Source organism: Entelurus aequoreus, linkage group LG11, assembly GCF_033978785.1.
Source record: "Entelurus aequoreus isolate RoL-2023_Sb linkage group LG11, RoL_Eaeq_v1.1, whole genome shotgun sequence".
NCBI classification, from domain to species: domain Eukaryota; kingdom Metazoa; phylum Chordata; class Actinopteri; order Syngnathiformes; family Syngnathidae; genus Entelurus; species Entelurus aequoreus.
In genome coordinates, this window is record NC_084741.1 from 9,192,920 (window position 1) to 9,214,721 (window position 21,802).

Here is a 21,802-nt window from a genome sequence, read left to right on the forward strand (position 1 = left end):
GAATAACAAAAACAATAATAATAATAATAATAGAATAATAAAAAGAAACAAGAAATGAAAATAAACATTAATGTCTCACTTCATAGGATATGTACAGCGAGCAGTGAACATAGTGAGCTCAGAAAGCAGAAGAACAAGTATATACATTTGATTATTTACAATCCGGGGAGGTGGGATGTGGTGGGGGGAGGGTGTTAGTCTAGGGTTGTAGTTGACTGGAGGTGTTCTTTTAGTGAGGTTTTGAAGGAGGATAGAGATGCACTTTCTTTTACACCTGTTGGGAGTGCATTCCACATTGGTGTGGCATAGAAGGAGAATGAGTTAAGACCTTTGTTAGATCGGAATCTGGGTTTGACGTGGATAAAGAATAGAGTTGCTAAATTAGGAACATTTTTTTAGTTTTTTGCATGCATACATTTTCACTGGTAGTAATGTTAGTACCATACCATACCATACCAACTTTATTTATAAAGCCATTTAAAAACAAGCACAGTTGAAGAACAAAGGGCTGTACACCACAACGAAGTAGAGGCAAAGGACAGACTAAAAAATAACATTTAAAACAGAAGTAAAATACACATTGAAAAAGTAAATACAAATGATCCTAAGAACAATTTTTTTAGAAAAAAATCAGTTAAAAACATTGAAAAAAGTTAAAAACAGTTTAAAGTCTCATGCTGGGTTAAAAGTCAGTGAATAAAAATGTGTTTTAAGAAGGTTCTTAAAAGTAGCCGAAGAAGGGGCCTGACTCACATGGAGAGGGAGATGCTTCCAGAGTTTGGGGCCCGCAACAGAGAAGGCTCTGTAAATTATGTACCGGATTTTTCGGACTATGAGTTGCAGTTTTCTTCATAGTTTGGCCGGGGGTGCGACTTATACTCAGGAGCGACTTATGTGTGTAATTATTAACACATTACTGTAAAATATCAAATAATATTATTTAGCTCATTCACGTAAGAGACTAGTCCAGGGGTCGGCAACCGCATGTGGCTCTTTAGCGCCGCCCTAGTGGCTCTCTGGAGCTTTTTTAAAAATGTATGAAAAATGGAAAAACATGAGGAAACATTTTTTTGTTTGTTTTAATATGGTTTCAGTAGGAGGACAAACATGACGCTAATTGTTATAAAGCACACTGTTTATATTAAACATGCTTCACTGATTTGAGTATTTGGCGAGCGCCATTTTAACGGTCCTTGAACTCACCGTATAGTTTGTTAACATGTATAACTTTCTCCGACTTTCTAGGACGTGTTTTATCCCACTTCTTTTTCCGTCTCATTTTGTCCACCAAACTTTTAACGTTGTGCATGAGTGCACAAAGGTGAGTTTTGTTGATGTTATTGACTTGTGTGGAGTGCTAATCAGACATATTTGGTCACTGCATGACTGCAAGCTAATGGATGCTAACATGCTATTTAGGCTAGCTATATGTACATATTGCATCATTATGCCTCATTTGTAGCTATATTTGAGCTCATTTAGTTTACTTTAAGTCATCTCAATTCAATGTATATCTCATGACACACTATCTGTATGTAATATGGCTTTTAATTTGTTGCGGCTCCAGACAGATTTGTTTTTGTATTTTTGGTCCAATATGGCTCTTTCAACATTTTGGGTTGCCGACCCCTGGACTAGACGTATAAGATTTCATGGGATTTAGCGATTAGGAGTGACAGATTGTTTGGTAAACATATAGCATGTTCTATATGTTATAGTTATTTGAATGACTCTTACCATAATATGCTACGTTAACATAGCAGTTGGTTATTTATGCCTCATATAACGTACACTTATTCAGCCTGTTGTTCACTATTCTTTAGACATTTTAAATTGCCTTTCAAATGTCTATTCTTGCTGTTGACTTTTATCTAATAAATTTCCCCCCAAAATGCGACTTATATATGTTTTTTTCCTTCTTTATTATGCATTTTCGGCCGGAGCAAATGATACTCCAAAAAACACGCTACTTAAAAAAACCAATTGTGTGCTACATTACATGAGACATGCAGGTGTCAAAAAGCCAGCCAAAAGAGGTTGGTAGATGACAACACATCTAAAGGTCAAATGTAGTGTAGAAATGCAGACAATTGCAGGAAATGTAGTCTTGATTTTTAAAAATGTATCAAAATGTTCCTCTTCTTCCCAATGTTCCTCTTTTTTTCCTGCAAGGGTGCTCACATCCCTGTAATGTACTTTTACTCTATCAGATGACGACGTAAAACAATATAAAACTATACACAAGCCAGCAGCATTCACGTGCAACTTAGTGCTTTATTAGAATACCCGAGGCTGTTTCTCCCTTAGTGGGATTACCCCCGCCTATATCTCAGTCAGTTGTGGCCAGATGCTTCACATCAACAACATCTGCACCCTCCATCTACCAGGGGGAGGTGTGAACTGTAAGCAATATGCCACACAGCCGTCCTGAGAAAAGAAAAGAAAAATACCCCTGACCCACTTTGATATTTATAGGACTGTGGAAAGCTGCACGTGCGCCGTCTTGTTCCGAGTGACATCATGACCTCACGTGCACACAACGATCTGGAGGTCTCACTTTGGTATTGTCATAGTTTTGTTGGAGCACATCTCTGGTAGGAAGTGGGAAGACATTGTGCGTTGTTTTGTGGTATTTCATTGGACCAAAAGAGTCTTAATTCTTGCACTGCAAAAACTGACATCTAAGTAAGATGAAATATGTCAAATAAGGGTGATATTTGCTTATTTTCTGTCTAATATTATAATTCTTCTCACTAAGCAGATTTGATGTTAGAGTGTTTTACTTGTTTTAAGGGTTTTGGTCCTAAATGATGTCAGTAAGATATTACAGCTTGTTGCTGAGATGTTATGAGCTATATTGAGTAAAACATGCTTAAAACTAGAATATCAACTGTTGCAAAGCTGTGTCATCAACACTCACAAGTACAGTAATTTCCGGACTATAAGCCGCACCCGACTATAAGCCGCAGGGTTTGGATGTGTAATTAGCGTAGTATATAGTGTAATTAGCGTAGTATATAGGGGTTCCTGCTACCACGGAGGGGATTGTCGGGACAGAGATGACTGTTTGGGAACGCAAAGCGTCCCATTTATTAACAATAAATCTTTCAATCAAACTTTCACATCTTTGACATGGCGAACAGCATTCGTGCAGAGTACAAATAATACAAAGTGCTCGCCTGTACGTTATCAAAATAACCAGCCTACCGGTATATGAAAAGTCAGTCTTTAATCATTGTGTCATCGTCTTCCTCCTGCGTACTAAAACCACCCAAATCCTCTTCGGCGGTGTCGGAGAAGAACAGGCCGTAAATAAGCCGCACCCTTGTATAAGCCGCAGGGACCAGAACGAGGGGAAAAAGTAGCGGCTTATAGTCTGGAAATTACGGTATAAAAACTACTTTTTTAAAGTACCATATTTTTCGGAGTATAAGTCGCTCCGGAGTATAAGTCGCACCGGCCGAAAATGCATAATAAAGAAGGAAAAAAACATATATAAGTCGCACTGGAGTATAAGTCGCATTTTTGGGGGAAATGTATTTGATAAAAGCCAACAGCAAGAATAGACATTTGAAAGGCAATTTAAAATGTCTAAAGAATAGTGAACAACAGGCTGAATAAGTGTACGTTATATGAGGCATAAATAACCAACTGCTATGTTAACGTAACATATTATGGTAAGAGTCATTCAAATAACTATAACATATAGAACATGCTATACCTTTACCAAACAATCTGTCACTCCTAATCGCTAAATCCCATGAAATCTTATACGTCTAGTCTCTTACGTCAATGACATCAATAATATTATTTGATATTTGACGCTAATGTGTTAATAATTTCACACATAAGTCGCTCCTGAGTATAAGTCGCACCCCCGGCCAAACTATGAAAAAAATCTGCGACTTATAGTCCGAAAAATACGGTAATAATTTCTTACTTCTAGCATGAAAAAAAAAAATCATGATTTTGACACAAATGTGTCTCATAATTAAAACAGATGACAGCCAAATGGACTTTTATTTATTTAAACATTTAACATGTGACATTTCAAACAATTTTGAACAGAAATAGTTCATGCACATTCAGATAAATTCTTCAAAATTACAATAAAAAAAAATTATATATGTACTGTATATATGCGCACTAATTGACTGAAAGAGCACGCACTTGGCGCGATGATGTCATGTTATCCATGGAAAAATGCATTTTTAGAGCATATGATTTGCCTGAGCGGCTAGGAGACCCCGAGAGTAACAAGCGTTTGCCTTGTTGTCTTTCCATTAAGAACAATAAACTAGTTTTTAGTATAAGTTTGCTGCTTTCAAGAAATGTAATGCCGAGTGCATATCATTATGTCAAGATAATGGCACTAGCATTTACTTCATTTAAGAATATTTTTCAACATATTGAGCAAAAAGGTCTCCTTTTTTTTTTACCAAGAAAAGTGCACTTGTTATTAGTGAGAATATACTTATTTGAAAGGCCTACTGAAATGATTTTTTTAAATTTAAACGGGAATAGCAGATCCATTCTATGTGTCATACTTGATCATTTCGCGATATTGCCATATTTTTGCTGAAAGGATTTAGTATAGAACAACGACGATAAAGTTCGCAACTTTTGCTCGCTGATAAAAAAAAAGCCTTGCCTGTAGCGGAAGTAGCGTGACGTCACAGGAGCTAGTATTCCTCACAATTCCCCGTTGTTTACAATGGAGCGAGAGAGATTCGGAGCGACAAAGTGATGATTACCCCATTAATTTGAGCGAGGATGAAAGATTTGTGGATGAGGAACATTAGAGTGAAGAACGAGAGGCAGTGCAGGGTGTATCTTTTTTCGCTCTGACCGTAACTTAGGTACAATCTGGCTCATTGGATTCCACACTCTCTCCTTTTTCTATTGTGGATCATGGATTTGTATTTTAAGCCACCTGGGATACTATATCCTCTTGAAAATGAGAGTCGAGAACGCGAAATGGACATTCACAGTGACTTTTATCTCCACGACAATACATCAGCGAAGCTCTTTAGCTACTGAGCTAACGTGATAGCATCTGGCTCCAATGCCGATAGAAACAAGATAAATAAATCCCTGACTGGAAGGATAGACAGAAGATCAACAATACTATTAAACCATGGACATGTAAATACACGGTTAATAATTCTCAGCCTGGCAAAGCTTAACAATGCTGTTGCTAACGATGCTGAAGCTAACTTAGCAACTTAGCAACCGGACCTCACAGAGCTATGATAAAACATTAGCGCTCCACCTACGCCAGCCAGCCCTCATCTGCTCATCAACACCCGTGCTCACCTGCATTCCAGCGATCGACGGCGCGACGAAGGACTTCACCCGATCACAGATGCGGTGGCGGCTAGCATCGGATAGCGCGTCTGCTATCCAAGTAAGTACTCCTTGTTGTGTTGCTGCAGCCAGCCGCTAATACACTGATCCCACCTACAACTTTCTTCTTTGCAGTCTCCATTGTTCATTAAACAAATTGCAAAAGATTCACCAACACAGATGTCCAGAATACTGTGGAATTGTTCGATGAAAACCGAGCAGTTTGTATGGTGACACATTGGGTACCAATACTTCCGTTGCCGTCGTGACGTCACGCGCATACGTCATCATACATAGACGTTTTCAACCGGAAGTTTAGCGGGAAATGTAAAATGTCACTTTATAAGTTAACGCGGCCGTATTGGCATGTGTTGCAATGTTAAGATGTCATCATTGATATATAAACTATCAGACTGCGTGGTCGCTAGTAGTGGCTTTCAGTAGGCCTTTAATGTATTTTTGGGTTCATTGAGGTTAGCTAATTTGACTTGTTTTGGAAAGTCTTGACAAGCCAAATTTTTTGTTCTATTGGCAGATAATTTTGCTTAGTTCAAATAAAATAACCCTCATTTTTGTATTTTTTTTGTTCTTGTTTTTGAACACTGACTTTTTGCAGTGTGAGAATACAATGAGAGGTTATCTGAATAGAATAATAACTTTCCCTCAGCAAGAAATGGGAGCACAACAACAATGTCTTCCTGCTAATAGGCTGACTATTCATTGTGCCTAATGAAGAGGGCTGCAGTGCTCCCCCTTCAAACTCCTCAGGAGACTGCACAATTAACCGGGACAAGGAGGTCATTTTAGGATGCATCGGGAGAATTCCACTAGTTTATTTCTCCAAAACAGACGAGAAAGCACCTCGAGCCGGTCCAAGACCACGACAAATGGATTAGCGGACAAAAGGCTACGGAGAAGAAAAGCAGCTGACATTCCTCAAACCTTCATACATGATTCTTCAAGTCTAGTAGTTCCTAAAGGGGTTCAAGGTCCTGGTTCTGGGCATCACAAAATGTGATTCCTGTTACGGAATTATTAGTGACAGATGTGTGGATACATGGCCGCCTTAATGCACGGGTTTACCTGGGCTCCCCACCCAATCAGGGGCCCCCGATTTTGAAGGCGGAATGCAATAATTGATGTTCATAGCTGTCAATCACAGACAACGCTGCTTTGTGTAGCGGTTGTATTCTCTCTCCCTCTCCTTTTTACCTTCTGCTCCATGTAGGGCGCAAACCTTGGTGTGAGAGGCCAGCGTCCTAACTACTGAGCTAATGGCACAGTAGGGGTGTAACGGTGCACAAAAATGTGGGTTCGGTACGTACCTCGGTTTAGAGGCCACGGTTCGGTTCATTTTCGGTACAGTAAGAAAACAACAAAATATACATTTTTGGGTTATTTATTTACCAAATTTGCAAAATCTTCCACCAAAAATATTTTTCTTAGTGTAATATTTGATGTGAAGTAATGGGAACCTTGGATAGGTCAATAATTCATAATAACATTGATTTTGATTCAATATTATGTTTTGAGCAATGACAGTTTAAACAGCTTTGTTTTATTAGTCAACATTGCAACTTTTTCTAAATTACATTTAACCTTTAAGCTTTTTTATTTCACTTTTGTAATGTTTTTGTTTATTATAATAGTATTTTTAGAATGTGCCGTGGGCCTTTAAAACATTAGCTGTGGGCCGCAAATGTGGGCACACTTTTGACACCCCTGCTATAGATAATAACAAATTAAATGTGATAAATCTATGGATAAAAAGCAGATGCGCGTTTATCATAACTCTCTCTCTCTCTCTCTCTCTCTGCCCCTCCCTCACCAATGCTGCTGTTTGTTTTGTTTTTAACCCCTTCTTAACCCTGAACGTACATTGAAAATACACGCAACCCTAACTCCAAATGCCGGACATTTGAGGCATTTAAGAAAGTCCGCCCTGACAGCTCCGCAAAAGAGGACATGTCCGGTGAAAAGAGGACGTATGGTCAGTCTATCCTAGCCCGTTAGCTGCTAGCATGCCGTGTGTTGTGCCTCGGTGTGCATTGTTTACACAACGTGCGTTACGCTACTTAATATGTCCGTGTGGAAACTCGTTCGGTACACCTCCGAACCGAACCGAACCCCCCGTACCGAAACAGTTCGATACAAATACACGTACCGTTACACCCCTAGTGTATATATATAAGACATATTTTAATTTCAGTGAATTCTAGCTATAAATATACTCCTCCCCCATAACACTGCCCCCCGGCCCCCATCCTCATCCCCCGACCCCACCCACCCCCCACCCCCTCAATCGCCCAAATTGGGAGGTCTCCAGGTTGGCAAGTATGTCTGTCACACTGGCACAGACGTGCGTGCGCCCGTCACAAAGTAGATGTATTGACAAACAACATTATTTTTTTTAATGGATATTTTGAATTGTTGCTGTTCTGTTGAGTAAAATCATGTTTACTTTTTTTTGCCAAACTGTGTTTTCAGGGCGTGGGGGAGGGGGGGGGGTGTTAAGGTTTTAGGGGGCAGGGCGGGTGTTGAGGTCAGAGTTGGTATAGAGAGAGTATGGACAACTAAATGTCAGGCGCCATGTTGGACACTAAAGACGTGTGGCATGCAATTGCAGTCGTTCTAACGTTGTTTTCCTGACAAAATAAATCAAAAATATACATATTATTACATATTATTTCAGCATATTTTTGTGAGCCCAGAAAATGTTTTCAACACAATCTTTTCAACTTCTATTCAATGGAATAGACTGCAAAGACAACATATTTCATGTTCACACTGAGAAACCTTTTTTTTTTGCAAATAATCATTATCTTAGAATTTAATGGCAGCAACACATTGCAAAAAAGTTGTCACAGAGGCATGTTCACCACTGTGTTACATGGCCTTTCCTTTTAACAACACTTAGTGAACGTTTGGAAAGTGAGGAGACACATTTTTGAAGTGGAATTCTTTCCCATTCTTGCTTGATGTACAGCTTAAGTTGTTCAACAGTCCGGGGGTCTCCCTTCTGCTATTTTAGGCTTCATAATGCACCACACATTTTCAATGGGAGACAGGTCTGGACTACAGGCAGGCCAGTCTAGTACCCGCACTCTTTTACTATGAAGCCACGTTGATGTAACACGTGGCTTGGCATTGTCTTGCTGAAATAAGCAGGGGCGTCCATGGTAACGTTGCTTGGATGGCAACACATGTTGCTCCAAAAGCTGTATGTACCTTTCAGCATTAATGGTGCCTTCACAGATGTGTAAGTTACCCATGTCTTGGCCACTAATACACCCCCATACCATCACACATGCTGCCTTTTACACTTTGCGCCTAGAACAATCCGGATGGTTCTTTTAGTCTTTGGTCCGGAGGACACGACGTCCACAGTTTCCAAAAACAATTTAAAATGTGGACTCGTCAGACCACAGAACACTTTTCCACTTTGCATCAGTCCATCTTAGATGAGCTCAGGCTCGGCGAAGCCAGCGGTGTTTCTGGGTGTTGTTGATAAATGGCTTTGGCTTTGCATAGTAGAGTTTTAACTTGCACTTACAGATGTAGCGACCAACTGTAGTTACTGACAGTGGTTTTCTGAAGTTATCCTGAGCCATGTGGTGATATCCTTTACACACTGATGTCGCTTCTTGATGCAGTACCGCCTGAAGGATCGAAGGTCCGTAATATCATCGCTTACGTGCAGTGATTTCTCCAGATTGTCTGGATGAAATCTAGATGGTGAAATCCTTGAATTCCTTGCAATAGCTGCTTGAGAAATGTTGTTCTTAAACTGTTCAACAATTTGCTCAGGCATTTGTTGACAAAGTGGTGACCCTCGCCCCATCCTTGTTTGTGAACGACTGAGCATTTCATGGAATCTACTTTTATACCCAATCATGGCACCCACCTGTTCCCAATTAGCCTGTTCACATGTGGGATGTTCCAAATAAGTCTTTGATGAGCATTCCTCAACTTTCTCACTCTTTTTTGCCACTCGTGCCAGCTTTTTTGAAACATGTTGCAGGCATCAAAATTCCAAATGAGCTAATATTTGCAAAAAATAACATCAAGTTTTCCAGTTTGAAAGTTAAATATCTTGTCTTTGCAGAATTGAATATAAGTTGAAAAGGATTTGCAGATCATTGTATTCTGTTTTTATTGATCATTTACACAAGGTGACAACTTCCCTGCTTTTGTACATTTGACCGGCATCGCTACGTCAAGATGCTTTCTGTGGCAGCTATGGCGGCGCTATCAGATCTGGCTGCAGGTCTGAAAGCCAACGCAATGCGGCCACTTATTTATTCCCTCACGAGAGCATTACCTTTGCCTGGAGAGAGCTGAGCTGAACTCCAGCAGAGTGCACAGTTAATAGCCAGCATCATCAAACCTCGGCTCAGTCCATTATGACTTTCAGAGAACCGGAGAAACTTTACCTCTTTTCGATCTCAAGGCGGGTGAGGCGGGCGACCCCGGGATCACGTCAGCTTTGGTCAGTCTCCGCTCCGCCTCCTTCCTGCCCGGCGACTCCATCCTCTGGGCGCTCTTCTGGGGACTGCTCGCCCCCTCCGGCTCAGGCCTGCTCGTCTTCCGCTTCAGCACTTCACGGGGAGCTGGTCCAACAGAACGGCACGGAAGAAAAAACATTTAGTAAACGAAAGCACGGATAGAGAACTCAACCAGTCAGGCCTCATTCCACTCAGTGCTGAACCGAGGATGACATCAGCTCTGGGAGAAACTAGGTGACCAGAAGAATGCTCGCTATCTTCACACAGAAGTTTTAGACTTCATGGGGCTGTCTTGTCAGTCAGGACCGTGACTCACTGTTAGGCAGGCTGCTCGTACTTCAATGTCCAACTCAAACATTAGTTTGGGCCGGCTTAGACGGGCCCGACAAAGGCCCCCGGCAGGAGGGGACACTTGGCTTTGTTCACTCTGCACTGTCTGGCCCTGCGCTCCCATTCTGGGGCCCGCTTTGTCCCACATAGTCTCGCAGGATAAACACTGCGGCAACACGCTGTAAATGATTGCGGGCGCGGACAGTAGGAGGCTGACAGTGAAGATTTACTACACCGTCACTGTGCTATTCAACAACTTGCAACCAATAGCAGGCAAGAAGACCGCTGTGCAACTCCGGTATGGCTTTTGTGCCGACTACACACTTTTGCATGGCACACTCAAGGAGCTATGAGCGTATAGTGGACCTCGTGACATCTCATTGATTGATTGAAACTTTTATTAGTAGATTGCACAGTACAGTACATATTCCGTACAATTGACCACTAAATGGTAACACCCCAATAAGTTGTATTTATTTATTTTTTATTTTATTTTATTTTAAACAACATAAAAAAAGACACAAGATACACTTACCTTTAGTGCATCAACCCAAGAAAACCCTCCCTCCCCCATCCACACTCATTTACACCTCAACCGACGCACGGAGGGGGGGGCGCAGTGTAGGGGGGGCGGGGTTTGGTGGTAGCGGCGGTGTATATTTCAGCCAGGAAGAGTTAGGACTGCAAGGTGTTCTGGGTATTTGTTGTGTTGTGTTTATGTTGTCTCACGATGCGGATGTTCTCCCGAAATGTGTTTGTCATTCTTGTTAGGTGTGGGTTCACAGTGTGGCGCATATTAAGTAGGGATGATGTTTGATAAGGAATTATCGAGTTGGAGCCTATTATCGAATCCTCTTATCGAACCGATTCCTTATGGATTCTCTTATGGAGTCCAGATAGGTTGTTGTATATGGAAAAAAACACACAATATTTGGTTTAACAAAAACTCACTTTTATTATATAATAAAAAAATAAAATCTAATAAATAAATAAATATTGACTGTTACCCACCTAAAAAAAAATAAAATAAATATTGACTGTTGTTACCCAAAGTATATTAAGTGGGATTTTTCAGAGAAACAAATATATACAGTAACACAAAAACAAGCTGTCTCTGTGATCACTATAGGTGTATAAATAATAATATAGTGTTAAATAAAATCAGTCCCTTGGGCACAAAACTGAAAATAATACAGCTCTCCAAAAAGTGCACTTCTGCTGCTATTGGAACATAACTGTTTGTTATGATGCTTTGACATTTTTGCACTTTATTTCTTTATTGAAAGAAAATTCTATGAAGAGAAAAGTTGTTTGCAAATGTGGTTACAATGCTAAAAAATGAAAAGTTAAAGCTAAAAAAAGAAATACACTTTATTGAGTTAACATTATTTCTTTATAGGGGGAAAAATGTTATGAGCTAGAGAATATAACAACTACACTACCCAGCATGCAACGGGAGTGACGAGCATGCGCGGTAGCCCCGAAAAGTGTTGCATGTTGCCACGCTGTGAAAGTAAACGTCAAGAACTCAGCCAACACGCCTCGTCTGCATTATTTATAATTAGACAGACAACACATATACAGTGTGATTTTGTAACGTTTACAAGGAAAGAAAAACAAAAGTTAAAAAAGGGAGATGTGTTGTATATATATGTATGTGCTGCAGTGTTGTATATATATGTATGTGCTGCGGTGTCATATATGTTGTATATATATGTATGTGCTGCAGTGTCATATATGTTGTATATATATGTATGTGCTGCGGTGTCATATATGTTGTATATATATGTATGTGCTGCAGTGTCATATATGTTGTATATATATGTATGTGCTGCGGTGTCATATATGTTGTATATATATGTATGTGCTGCGGTGTCATATATGTTGTATATATATGTATGTGCTGCGGTGTCATATATGTTGTATATATATGTATGTGCTGCGGTGTCATATATGTTGTATATATATGTATGTGCTGCGGTGTCATATATGTTGTATATATATGTATGTGCTGCGGTGTCATATATGTTGTATATATATGTATGTGCTGCGGTGTCATATATGTTGTATATATATGTATGTGCTGCAGTGTTGTATATATATGTATGTGCTGCAGTGTTGTATATATATGTATGTGCTGCAGTGTTGTATATATATGTATGTGCTGCGGTGTTGTATATATATGTATGTGCTGCGGTTGTTTTAAGAAGGTTGCGACAGCTGCCGTAAAGGAGGTGCGGTGCTAGCCTGGTTGCTATGTTTCCGGTTGGTGGTAAAAGTATTGGTCATGTGTTTGTAGTCTGCTCAAATCTCTCAGTAAAGTTATTCGATGGATTATAGCTTTTGTTTTGAACTTTATTACACCTTGGAGCGCTTTTTCCCGTCCATTGTTTTCCTGCTTTCGCTATCTGCGCCTAATGACTGAGCTACTTGACGTCATTTCTTGTGATGTCCCACGGAGCATTTCTGGTCGGGACGGGATTCGAATAAAGAATCAACTCTTTTCCTTTACTATAGTGGTCTCGATAACAGGTACCGGTTCTCAAAAAGGGATTCGAGTCAGAGGACTCGGTTCTTTTCTTATCAAACAACCGGGAAAACCGGTTTCGAGTATCATCCCTAATATTAAGAGTGTTAAAGTTGTTTTATACGGCCACCATCAGTGTAACCTGTATGGCTGTGGACCAAGTATGCCTTGCTGTCACTTACGTGTGCAAGCAGAAGCCGCACACAACATGTGACTGGGCTGACACGCTGTCTGTACATGTTGTAGATCAGGGGTCACCAACGCGGTGCCCGCGGGCACCAGGTAGCCCGTAAGGACCAGATGAGTAGCCCGCTGGCCTGTTCTAAAAATAGCTCAAATAGCAGCACTTACCAGTGAGCTGCCTCTATTTTTTAAATGTTATTTATTTACTAGCAAGCTGGTCTCGCTTTGCCCGACATTTTTAATTCTAAGAGAGACAAAACTCAAATAGAATTTGAAAATCCAAGAAAATATTTTCAAGACTTGGTCTTCACTTGTTTAAATAAATTCATCAATTTTTTTACTTTGCTTCTTATAACTTTCAGAAAGACAATTTTAGAGAAAAAATACAACCTTAAAAATGATTTTAGGATTTTTAAACACATATACCTTTTTACCTTTTAAATTCCTTCCTCTTCTTTCCTGACAATTTAAATCAATGTTCAAGTACATTTATTTTTTTTATTGTAAAGAATAATAAATACATTTTAATTTAATTCTTCATTTTAGCTTCTGTTTTTTCAACGAAGAATATTTGTGAAATAATTCTTCAAACTTATTATGATTAAAATTCAAAAAAATTATTCTGGCAAATCTAGAAAATCTGTAGAATCAAATTTAAATCTTATTTCAAAGTCTTTTGAATTTATTTTAAAATGTTTGTTCTGGAAAATCTAGAAGAAATAATGATTTGTCTTTGTTAGAAATATAGCTTGGTCCAATTTGTTATATATTCTAACAAAGTGTAGATTGGATTTTAACCTATTTAAAATATGTCATCAAAATTCTAAAATTAATCTTAATCAGGAAAAATTACTAATGATGTTCCACAAATTCTTTTTTTAAGTTTTTGTCTTCTTTTTTTCGGTTGAATTTTGAATTTTAAAGAGTCGAAATTGAAGATAAACTATGTTTCAAAATTTAATTGTAATTTTTTTCGTGTTTTCTCCTCTTTTAAACCGTTCAATTAAGTGTAAATATCATTAATTATTAATAATAACATAGAGTTAAAGGTAAATTGAGCAAATTGGCTATTTCTGGCAATTTATTGAAGTGTGTATCAAACTGATAGCCCTTCGCATTAATCAGTATCCAAGAAGTAGCTCTTGCTTTCAAAAAGGTTGGTGACCCCTGATGTAGAGGGTAATAAAGACAGTACCATCACAGCACGCCCTAATTATTGCTGTTAGGGTGTGACCCCTGGTCTATATTATATATATAACAACGAGCGGGTGGCGGGCGGTTGTGGCTTTGATAAAATGTTAGTTCAGTTGGATGGCGGGTGGATGACGACTTTTGTCATGCGGATGAAGTAATTGCCTATACGCGCATCTCTACTTTCCATCTATTACAATATTAGAGTTCATCCATATTATCTGCTGCAAAATATCATCTCTTTTTTTCTGGCACATAAAATTGAAAACACCACCATGAGTGGATTGTTTCCTTTATGAACCCCGCCATGTTTCCCAGCAGACTCTCTGGGAGGGGATCACTTGTAAAAAAGGATACCATTTCTTTTGATAAAATACATGTTTTTCACCTTGTTTAAGTCGGGGTCCACGTTAATCAATTCATGATACAAATATATACTATCAGAATAATACAGTCATCACACAAGTTAATCATCAGAGTATATACATTGAATTATTTACATTATTTACAATCTGGGGGGTGGGATGCGGAGGGGGTTGGGACGGGGGGGTTAGGTTGGGTTGATATCAGCACTTCAGTCATCAACAATTATATCATCTGAGAAATGGACATTGTAACAGTGTAGGTGTGACTTGGTAGGATATGTACAGCGAGCAGTGAACATAGTGAGCTCAGAAAGCATAAGAACAAGTATATACATTTGATTATTTACAATCCGGGGAGGTGGGATGTGGTGGGGGGAGGGTGTTAGTCTAGGGTTGAAATTGCCTGGAGGTGTTCTTTTAGTGAGGTTTTGAAGGAGGATAGAGATGCACTTTCTTTTACACCTGTTGGGAGTGCATTCCATATTCCATATTCCATCTCACAATAGGAAACGTGATAAAAGATCAGTTTTCATGTGAAATATTCATCATAACCCCTATAATAGTGGTTTATAGTGACTTCCCTAGCTGTTGTGCAAGTGTAAAAATAAGAGAACCACTTTTACTAGCAAAGCAGAGTATGGTAAAAGAATGAAAAGTTACCATATTTTTCGGACTTTAAGGCACACTTAAAATCCTTTCATTTTCTCAAAACTCGACAGTGTGCCTTACAACACGGTGCGCCTAATGTACGAAATAATTGTTGTTGTTCTTACCGACCTCGAAGCTATTTTATTTGGTACATGATGAAATGATAAGTGTCACCAGTAGATGGCAGTCACATACGTGATACGTGTAGACTGCAATATGACTCCAGTGAACAACACAAACATTGTATATGTTACATTGACAATATAGAACATTACACACGGCCTTCAAGCAATTTTTCGGACTTTAAGGCGCACCGGATCAATTTTGGGTGTGCTTACCGACCTCAAAGCTATTTTATTTGGTACATGGTGAAATGATAAGTGTGACCAGAAGATGGCAGTCACACATAAGAGATACGTGTAGACTGCAATATGACTCAAGTGAACAACACGGAAATTGTATATGTTCCATTGAAAATATAGAACATTACACACGGTGCTCAAAAATCTATCAAAAGGTTTTAGTAGGACTTTGGTAAGCTATGAAGCCACACCACTTGATGGATTGTCAGCGCATTAAACATACGAGTATTATTATGGCGCGTGTATAAGGTAAGACATATTATCTGGCGTTTTGTTCAGCAACTTTTCTTACTTTCTGGTACCTGCTGATGTGTATTTGGGATCCACATAAGTCCTGAAAATGTGCGCGCTTCCGCCTTTGTAGTCCGTGGAGACACCGTAGTCGATAAGCTTCTTCTTTTTCTCTATCTTCTTGTTATGAGACATTCATCCTCCGCTGTTGCCTTTTTTAATATAAAGTAGTATCAAGTTCTTACTTATATCTGTCAGTACACTCGCTATGAAAGCACTAAAACATACCGGTGTAGTGAGTTGACATTATTCACTGAATAAAACTAAACTAAAACTTAATCAATTTATATAGTTAAATTAGACTAAAACTAAAATAGTTTTTTGTCAATTGCTTGAAACTTAATTAAAAACTGCTGTCAAATTTAACACTAATTTTAAGATCTTGTACAGATTTTTTTTAAAAACATGTTTTTTCTGACTTTTATCTGTCAGTACACTCGCTATGAAAGCACTAAAACATACCGCTGTAGTGAGTTGACATTATTCACTGAATAAAACTAAACTAAAACTTAATCAATTTAGATAGCTAAATTATTACTAAAACTAAAATAGTTTTTTGTCAAATGCTTAAAAGTTAATTAAAAACTGCTGTCAAATTTAACACTGATTTTAAGATCTTGTAAAAAGCATATTTGTTCTTACTTATATCTGTCAGTAATCTCGCTATGAAAGCGCTAAAACATACCGGTGTAGTGAGTTTACATTATTCACTTATCAATTTAGATAGCTAAATTAGACTAAAACTAAAATAGTTTTTTGTCAAATGCTTGAAACTTAATTAAAAACTGCTGTCAAATTTAACACTAATTTTAAGATTTTGTACAGATTTAAAAAAAAAAACATGTTTGTTCTTACTTATATCTGTCAGTAAACTCGCCATGAAAGCGCTAAAACATACCGGTGTAGTGAGTTTACATTATTCACTGAATAAAACTAAACTAAAACTTAATCAATTTAGATAGCTAAATTAGACTAAAACTAAAATAGTTTTTTGTCAAATGCTTAAAATTTAATTAAAAATGGCTGTCAAATTTAGCACTAATTTTAAGATCTTGTACAGATTTTTTTTTAAAACATGTTTGTTCTGACTTATATCTGTCAGTACACTCACTATGAAAGCGCTAAAACATACTGGTGTAGTGAGTTGACATTATTCACTGAATAAAACTAAACTAAAACTTAATCAATTTAGATAGCTAAATTATTACTAAAACTAAAATAGGTTTTTTTCAAATGCTTAAAACTTAATTAAAAACTGCTGTCAAATTTAACACTGATTTTAAGATCTTGTAAAAAACATATTTGTTCTTACTTATATCTGTCAGTAATCTTGCTATGAAAGCGCTAAAACATACCGGTGTAGTGAGTTTACATTATTCACTTATCAATTTAGATAGCTTAATAAGACTAAAACAAAAATAGTTTTTTGTCAAATGCTTAAAACTTAATTAAAAACGGCTGTCAAATTTAACACTGATTTTAAGAGCTTGTAAAGATTTGTAAAAAAAAAACAAACATGTTTAATAATGTTCCAACATGCAGCCTCTTTCTGGGCATATAAAATCTATCATTAAGACAGCCTTGTAATAAGGATACAAAATGTAATAAAAAAAAGGCTTCGCTACACATCCCAAAATAAGGAGCTTTGCCAACTACCCATCAGTCAGTTACAAAGGTGGAAGTTGAAAGTTTGATCATCCTATTTTTCTCCAGCGTACAGGCTAACTTGTTACAATGTGAGTATCTTAGCTCTGTAGCTATCATAGCTATGCTAATGTTGCTAATGTTCGTGTCCCACTTGTTAATGTTACCTTGTGATGGATGACATCTTATACCAGCTTCAAGGCTAGATGTTGGCCAACACACACTATATTGCCAAAAGTATTTGGCCACCTGCCTGCACTCACATATGAAGTTGAAGTGCCATCCCATGGAATTGTCCAAAATGTTTTGCTATCTTGGAGCATTCAAAGTTCCTTTCACTGGAACTAAGGGGCCAGGCCCAACTCCTGAACAACAACCCCACACCATAATTCCTCTGCCACCAAATTTCACACTGGGCACAATGCAGTCCGAAATGTAGCGTTCTCCTGGCAAGCTCCAAAGCCAGACTGCTCCATCAGATTGCCAGATGGTAAAGCATGACTCATCAGTCCAGAGAAGGCAGCTCCACTGCTCTAGAGTCCAGTGGTGATGTCCTTTACACCACTGCATCCCACGCTTTGCATTGGACTTGGTGACGTATGGCTTAGATGCAGCTGCACGGCCATGGATACCCATTCCATGAAGCTCTCTGCGTACTGTACGTGGGCTAATTGGAAGGCCACATGAAGTTTGGAACTCAGTAGCAACTGACTGTGCAGAAAGTCTTTGCACTATGCTGACCTCTCTGTCAGTTTACCTGGCCTACCACTTGGTGGCTGAGTTGCTGTTGTTCCCAAACTCTTCACTTTTCCTATAATATAGTTGGTTCTGGAATATTTAGGACTGGATTTGTTGCACAGGTGGCATCCGATGACAGTTCAGTGTTTCCCATAAACTGCCAAGATACCTGTGGCGGTGGGGGCGTGGCTATGGGCGTGGTCACCATGACATCATCGAGTAATTTGCATAATTTACTACAATGATATGATTTTCTCTAAAAAGGCTCAAAAAATGTATACTTACTAATTAATAATAACAGTTTTGTTTTAAACGTCCATCCATCCATCCATTTTACAATATAATTACAACACTTTATGTACATATTTATATACAGATTTGAACAATAATTCACTGAAATATATTTATTAATTGTGGTTCTTACAAAAAATATATCTTATAAAATATAAAAGCTAAAATGTCTCTTAAAGCTCTGCCCCTTTAATTAGTGCATACTAAATAATTTAACTTTAGCCTACTACTACAAGCATATTATTTACCAGCAACATAAAGTGAAACAGAGGCAGAGGTGTCCTGCCACAGTCAGTAACAAATAAACAGAAAATAGTAGTGGTCAAATACAAATAAGGCAACAAGAGAAGTATCCTACACTTCTCTTTTGTAAAGTAAATGTGAACAGCCTATATGGGCATCTACATCAACTATATGATTTGCCTGAGAAGCTGGACAGGACAAAAAAAAAATTATATATATATATATATATATATATATATATATATATATATATATATATATATATATATATATATATATATATATATATATATATATATATATATATTTATTTATTTTTTAAAAAATTTTTTTATTTTTTTTAAAATTTGTGGCGGATGTAATTCTTTTGTGGCGGGCCGCCACAAATAAATGAATGTGTGGGAAACACTGCAGTTCCACGCTGGAAATCACTGAGAGCGGCCCATTCTTTCACAAATGTTTGTTGAAACAGTCTCCATGCCTAAGTGCTTGATTTGATACACCGGGCCAAGTGATTAGGGCACCTGATTCTCATCATTTGGATGAGACTGTGTGTGTTACCTTGAAGGCTTGCAATGTAGGAGTTGGAGTACCCCCTTATATCTTATCTGTAGTAGAACAACGAGCCTGTATTCCTTTCTGGAGCTAGTGGGGGCTGTTTGCGTATTCAAGAAGTCGTCTCTTCCTGTTTGAAGGTTAGACCGATTCGAGATGACGGTATGACTGTATTGATGTGGGCTGGTCTCCTGAAGCTTCAGTAAAACATGATAATATTCCTATTCTGTCTTGATGGTCCTTCTTACTCTGCATATATGTCATCTGAAAGAACTTGGGATTGACAAGTGACTCTAATTCCCTGAGAAGTAGACTGGTCAGACGCAACAAATACTTTTGGCAATATAGTGTACTTCTAATGCATCATTGAGACTCCCTTCAAATTGTAGAAGCATAGAAATAAACGTTATCATAGCATCTTTTCATTCTGCATGATTAGAGCAATTCAATGAACTGTTCGCAAGGCCTGTAGAGAAAAATGTGGTCTGAGCTCATCGAGGCGCGAGCGAAAGCTACGTCATGGCTTGTTATCCATGGGGCAGTCGCTCCATGAAAGAGCTCAGCTGGGAGATGAGACACTATTAAGCAAGCATTCCTCAGGCTCTGACAGAGGCCGGCCTGTGTTGTGTTGTGGTCTCCGCTTGGCCACAGAGCGCAGAGAAACACTGAGAGTGAATAATGGAGGCTGTTCTACAAAGAGGGAATTTCAGGTTTGGAGCAGCACATACCCCTGGTGCTGGTGCTGGTGCTGGTGCTGGTGCTGGTGCAAGGGCGGGCGGGTCTTGCGAGGAATACCAATGAAAGTCAGAGTAAGACGGGGATGGAAGCGAAGGCAAAGGACACGGAAACAAGGGCTGGTTTATGCAGTCTGCACTAGTAGACAGTAGAGAAAAGAGGACAGCGACAACATTGTGACGGGAAAACGACCTGCAATGCATTTCAAGTTCAGATTTTAAAAAGCGATATAAAGAGCATAAAATATACTTTTATACTATTGCATTTACTTTTATGTGCCAAGCACTGATTGTGATGAACATGTGTCCGTATAAGGCAAAGGTGTCAAACTCAAGTCTCAAGATCTGGCCCGCCACATTATTTAATATGGCCCGCAAAAGCTTTGAAATAATATGCGTCAATGAAGTACCGTATTTTCTGGACTATACGCCGCACTTAAAGTCTAATGCGGGCCTCAAATGTTTACTTTTTGAGGTCAAGGCAAGTGTTGCCTTAAAGGAGGGTTCATATTTTAGGGCACCAAGGCAAGTTAGAAGGGAACCAAGGCAAACATTATTTTATTTTGAGGCAGGGGATATATATATATATATATATATTTCGTCCGAATGCAGCTGAGATAGGCTCCAGCGACCCCCACGACCCCGAAGGGAATAAGCGGTAGAAAATGGATGGATGTGTGTATATATATATATATATATATACACTACCGTTCAAAAGTTTGGGGTGACATGTAAATGTCCTTATTTTTGCAGGAAAAGCACTGTACTTTTCAATGAAGATAACTTTAAACTAGTCTTAATTTGAAAGAAATACACTCTATACATTGCTAATGTGCTAAATGACTATTCTAGCTGCAAATGTCTGCTTTTTGGTGCAATATCTACATAGGTGTATAGAGGCCCATTTCCAGCAACTATCACTCCAGTGTTCTAATGGTACAATGTGTTTGCTCATTGGCTCAGAAGGCTAATTGATGATTAGAAAACCCTTGTGCAATCATGTTCACACATCTGAAAACACTTTAGCTCGTTACAGAAGCTACAAAACTGACCTTCCTTTGAGCAGATTGAGTTTCTGGAGCATCACATTTGTGGAGTCAATTAAACGCTCAAAATGGCCAGAAAAAGAGAACTTTCATCTGAAACTCGACAGTCTATTCTTGTTCTTAGAAATTAAGGCTATTCCACTAAATTGTTTGGGTGACCCCAAACTTTTGAACGGTAGTGTATATATGTATATACAGTATATATAAATATATATATATATATATATATATATATATATATATATATATATATATATATATATATATATATATATATATATATATATATATATATATATATATATATATATATATATTAGGGCTGGGCTACATTAGCAGTGCTGCTACTTTTTGTAGCAACGCTTTTGCCGCATAACTGTTGACCATCTTCCCGCTTGAAGCCAAACCACCGCCGGACGATGGACCCTGTGCTGTTTTTCTTGGGAATTCATTCTTCCTTCATTTGTTACCAGATTTGCACCTTCTCTCTCTCGCATTACCACCCGCACCTCACCGTTAGCATCACAGCTAACGTTACCATGTCGCTACCTGTCTGCTCCGCGGGAGCGTATGACGTTGCACACGTGACGTATGTAAGAAGGTGCGCTTGGTTTATGTCTCTGTGAGAAGGAGAGACAAGAAAGAGTCAGAAAAGCCTGTAGTGTAATGCCAGCAGCTAAAAGCAACTGCGTGAGAACGTATACTCCATGGGTGGCAAACTCTGGCCCCGTTTCATTTCATTTGGCCCTTGAGGCAATATCAAATTAATATTAGATGTGGCCCGCCGGTATTGTAACACAGCA

At 38.5% G+C, this 21,802-nt stretch overlaps 1 protein-coding gene across 4 annotated transcripts in view; it reads right to left on the minus strand.

Annotated features, from left to right (window-relative positions):
• Positions 1 to 21,802, minus strand: part of LOC133659735 (MAP7 domain-containing protein 1-like) — a 96,195-nt gene that overhangs the window by 49,802 nt on the left and 24,591 nt on the right. For all 4 annotated transcript variants that reach the window (XM_062062398.1, XM_062062396.1, XM_062062395.1 and 1 more), the window contains exon 2: positions 9,780 to 9,956. In XM_062062398.1, coding sequence (XP_061918382.1) covers positions 9,780 to 9,956 — 177 coding nt within the window. The remainder of the gene's footprint in view (positions 1 to 9,779; positions 9,957 to 21,802) is intronic.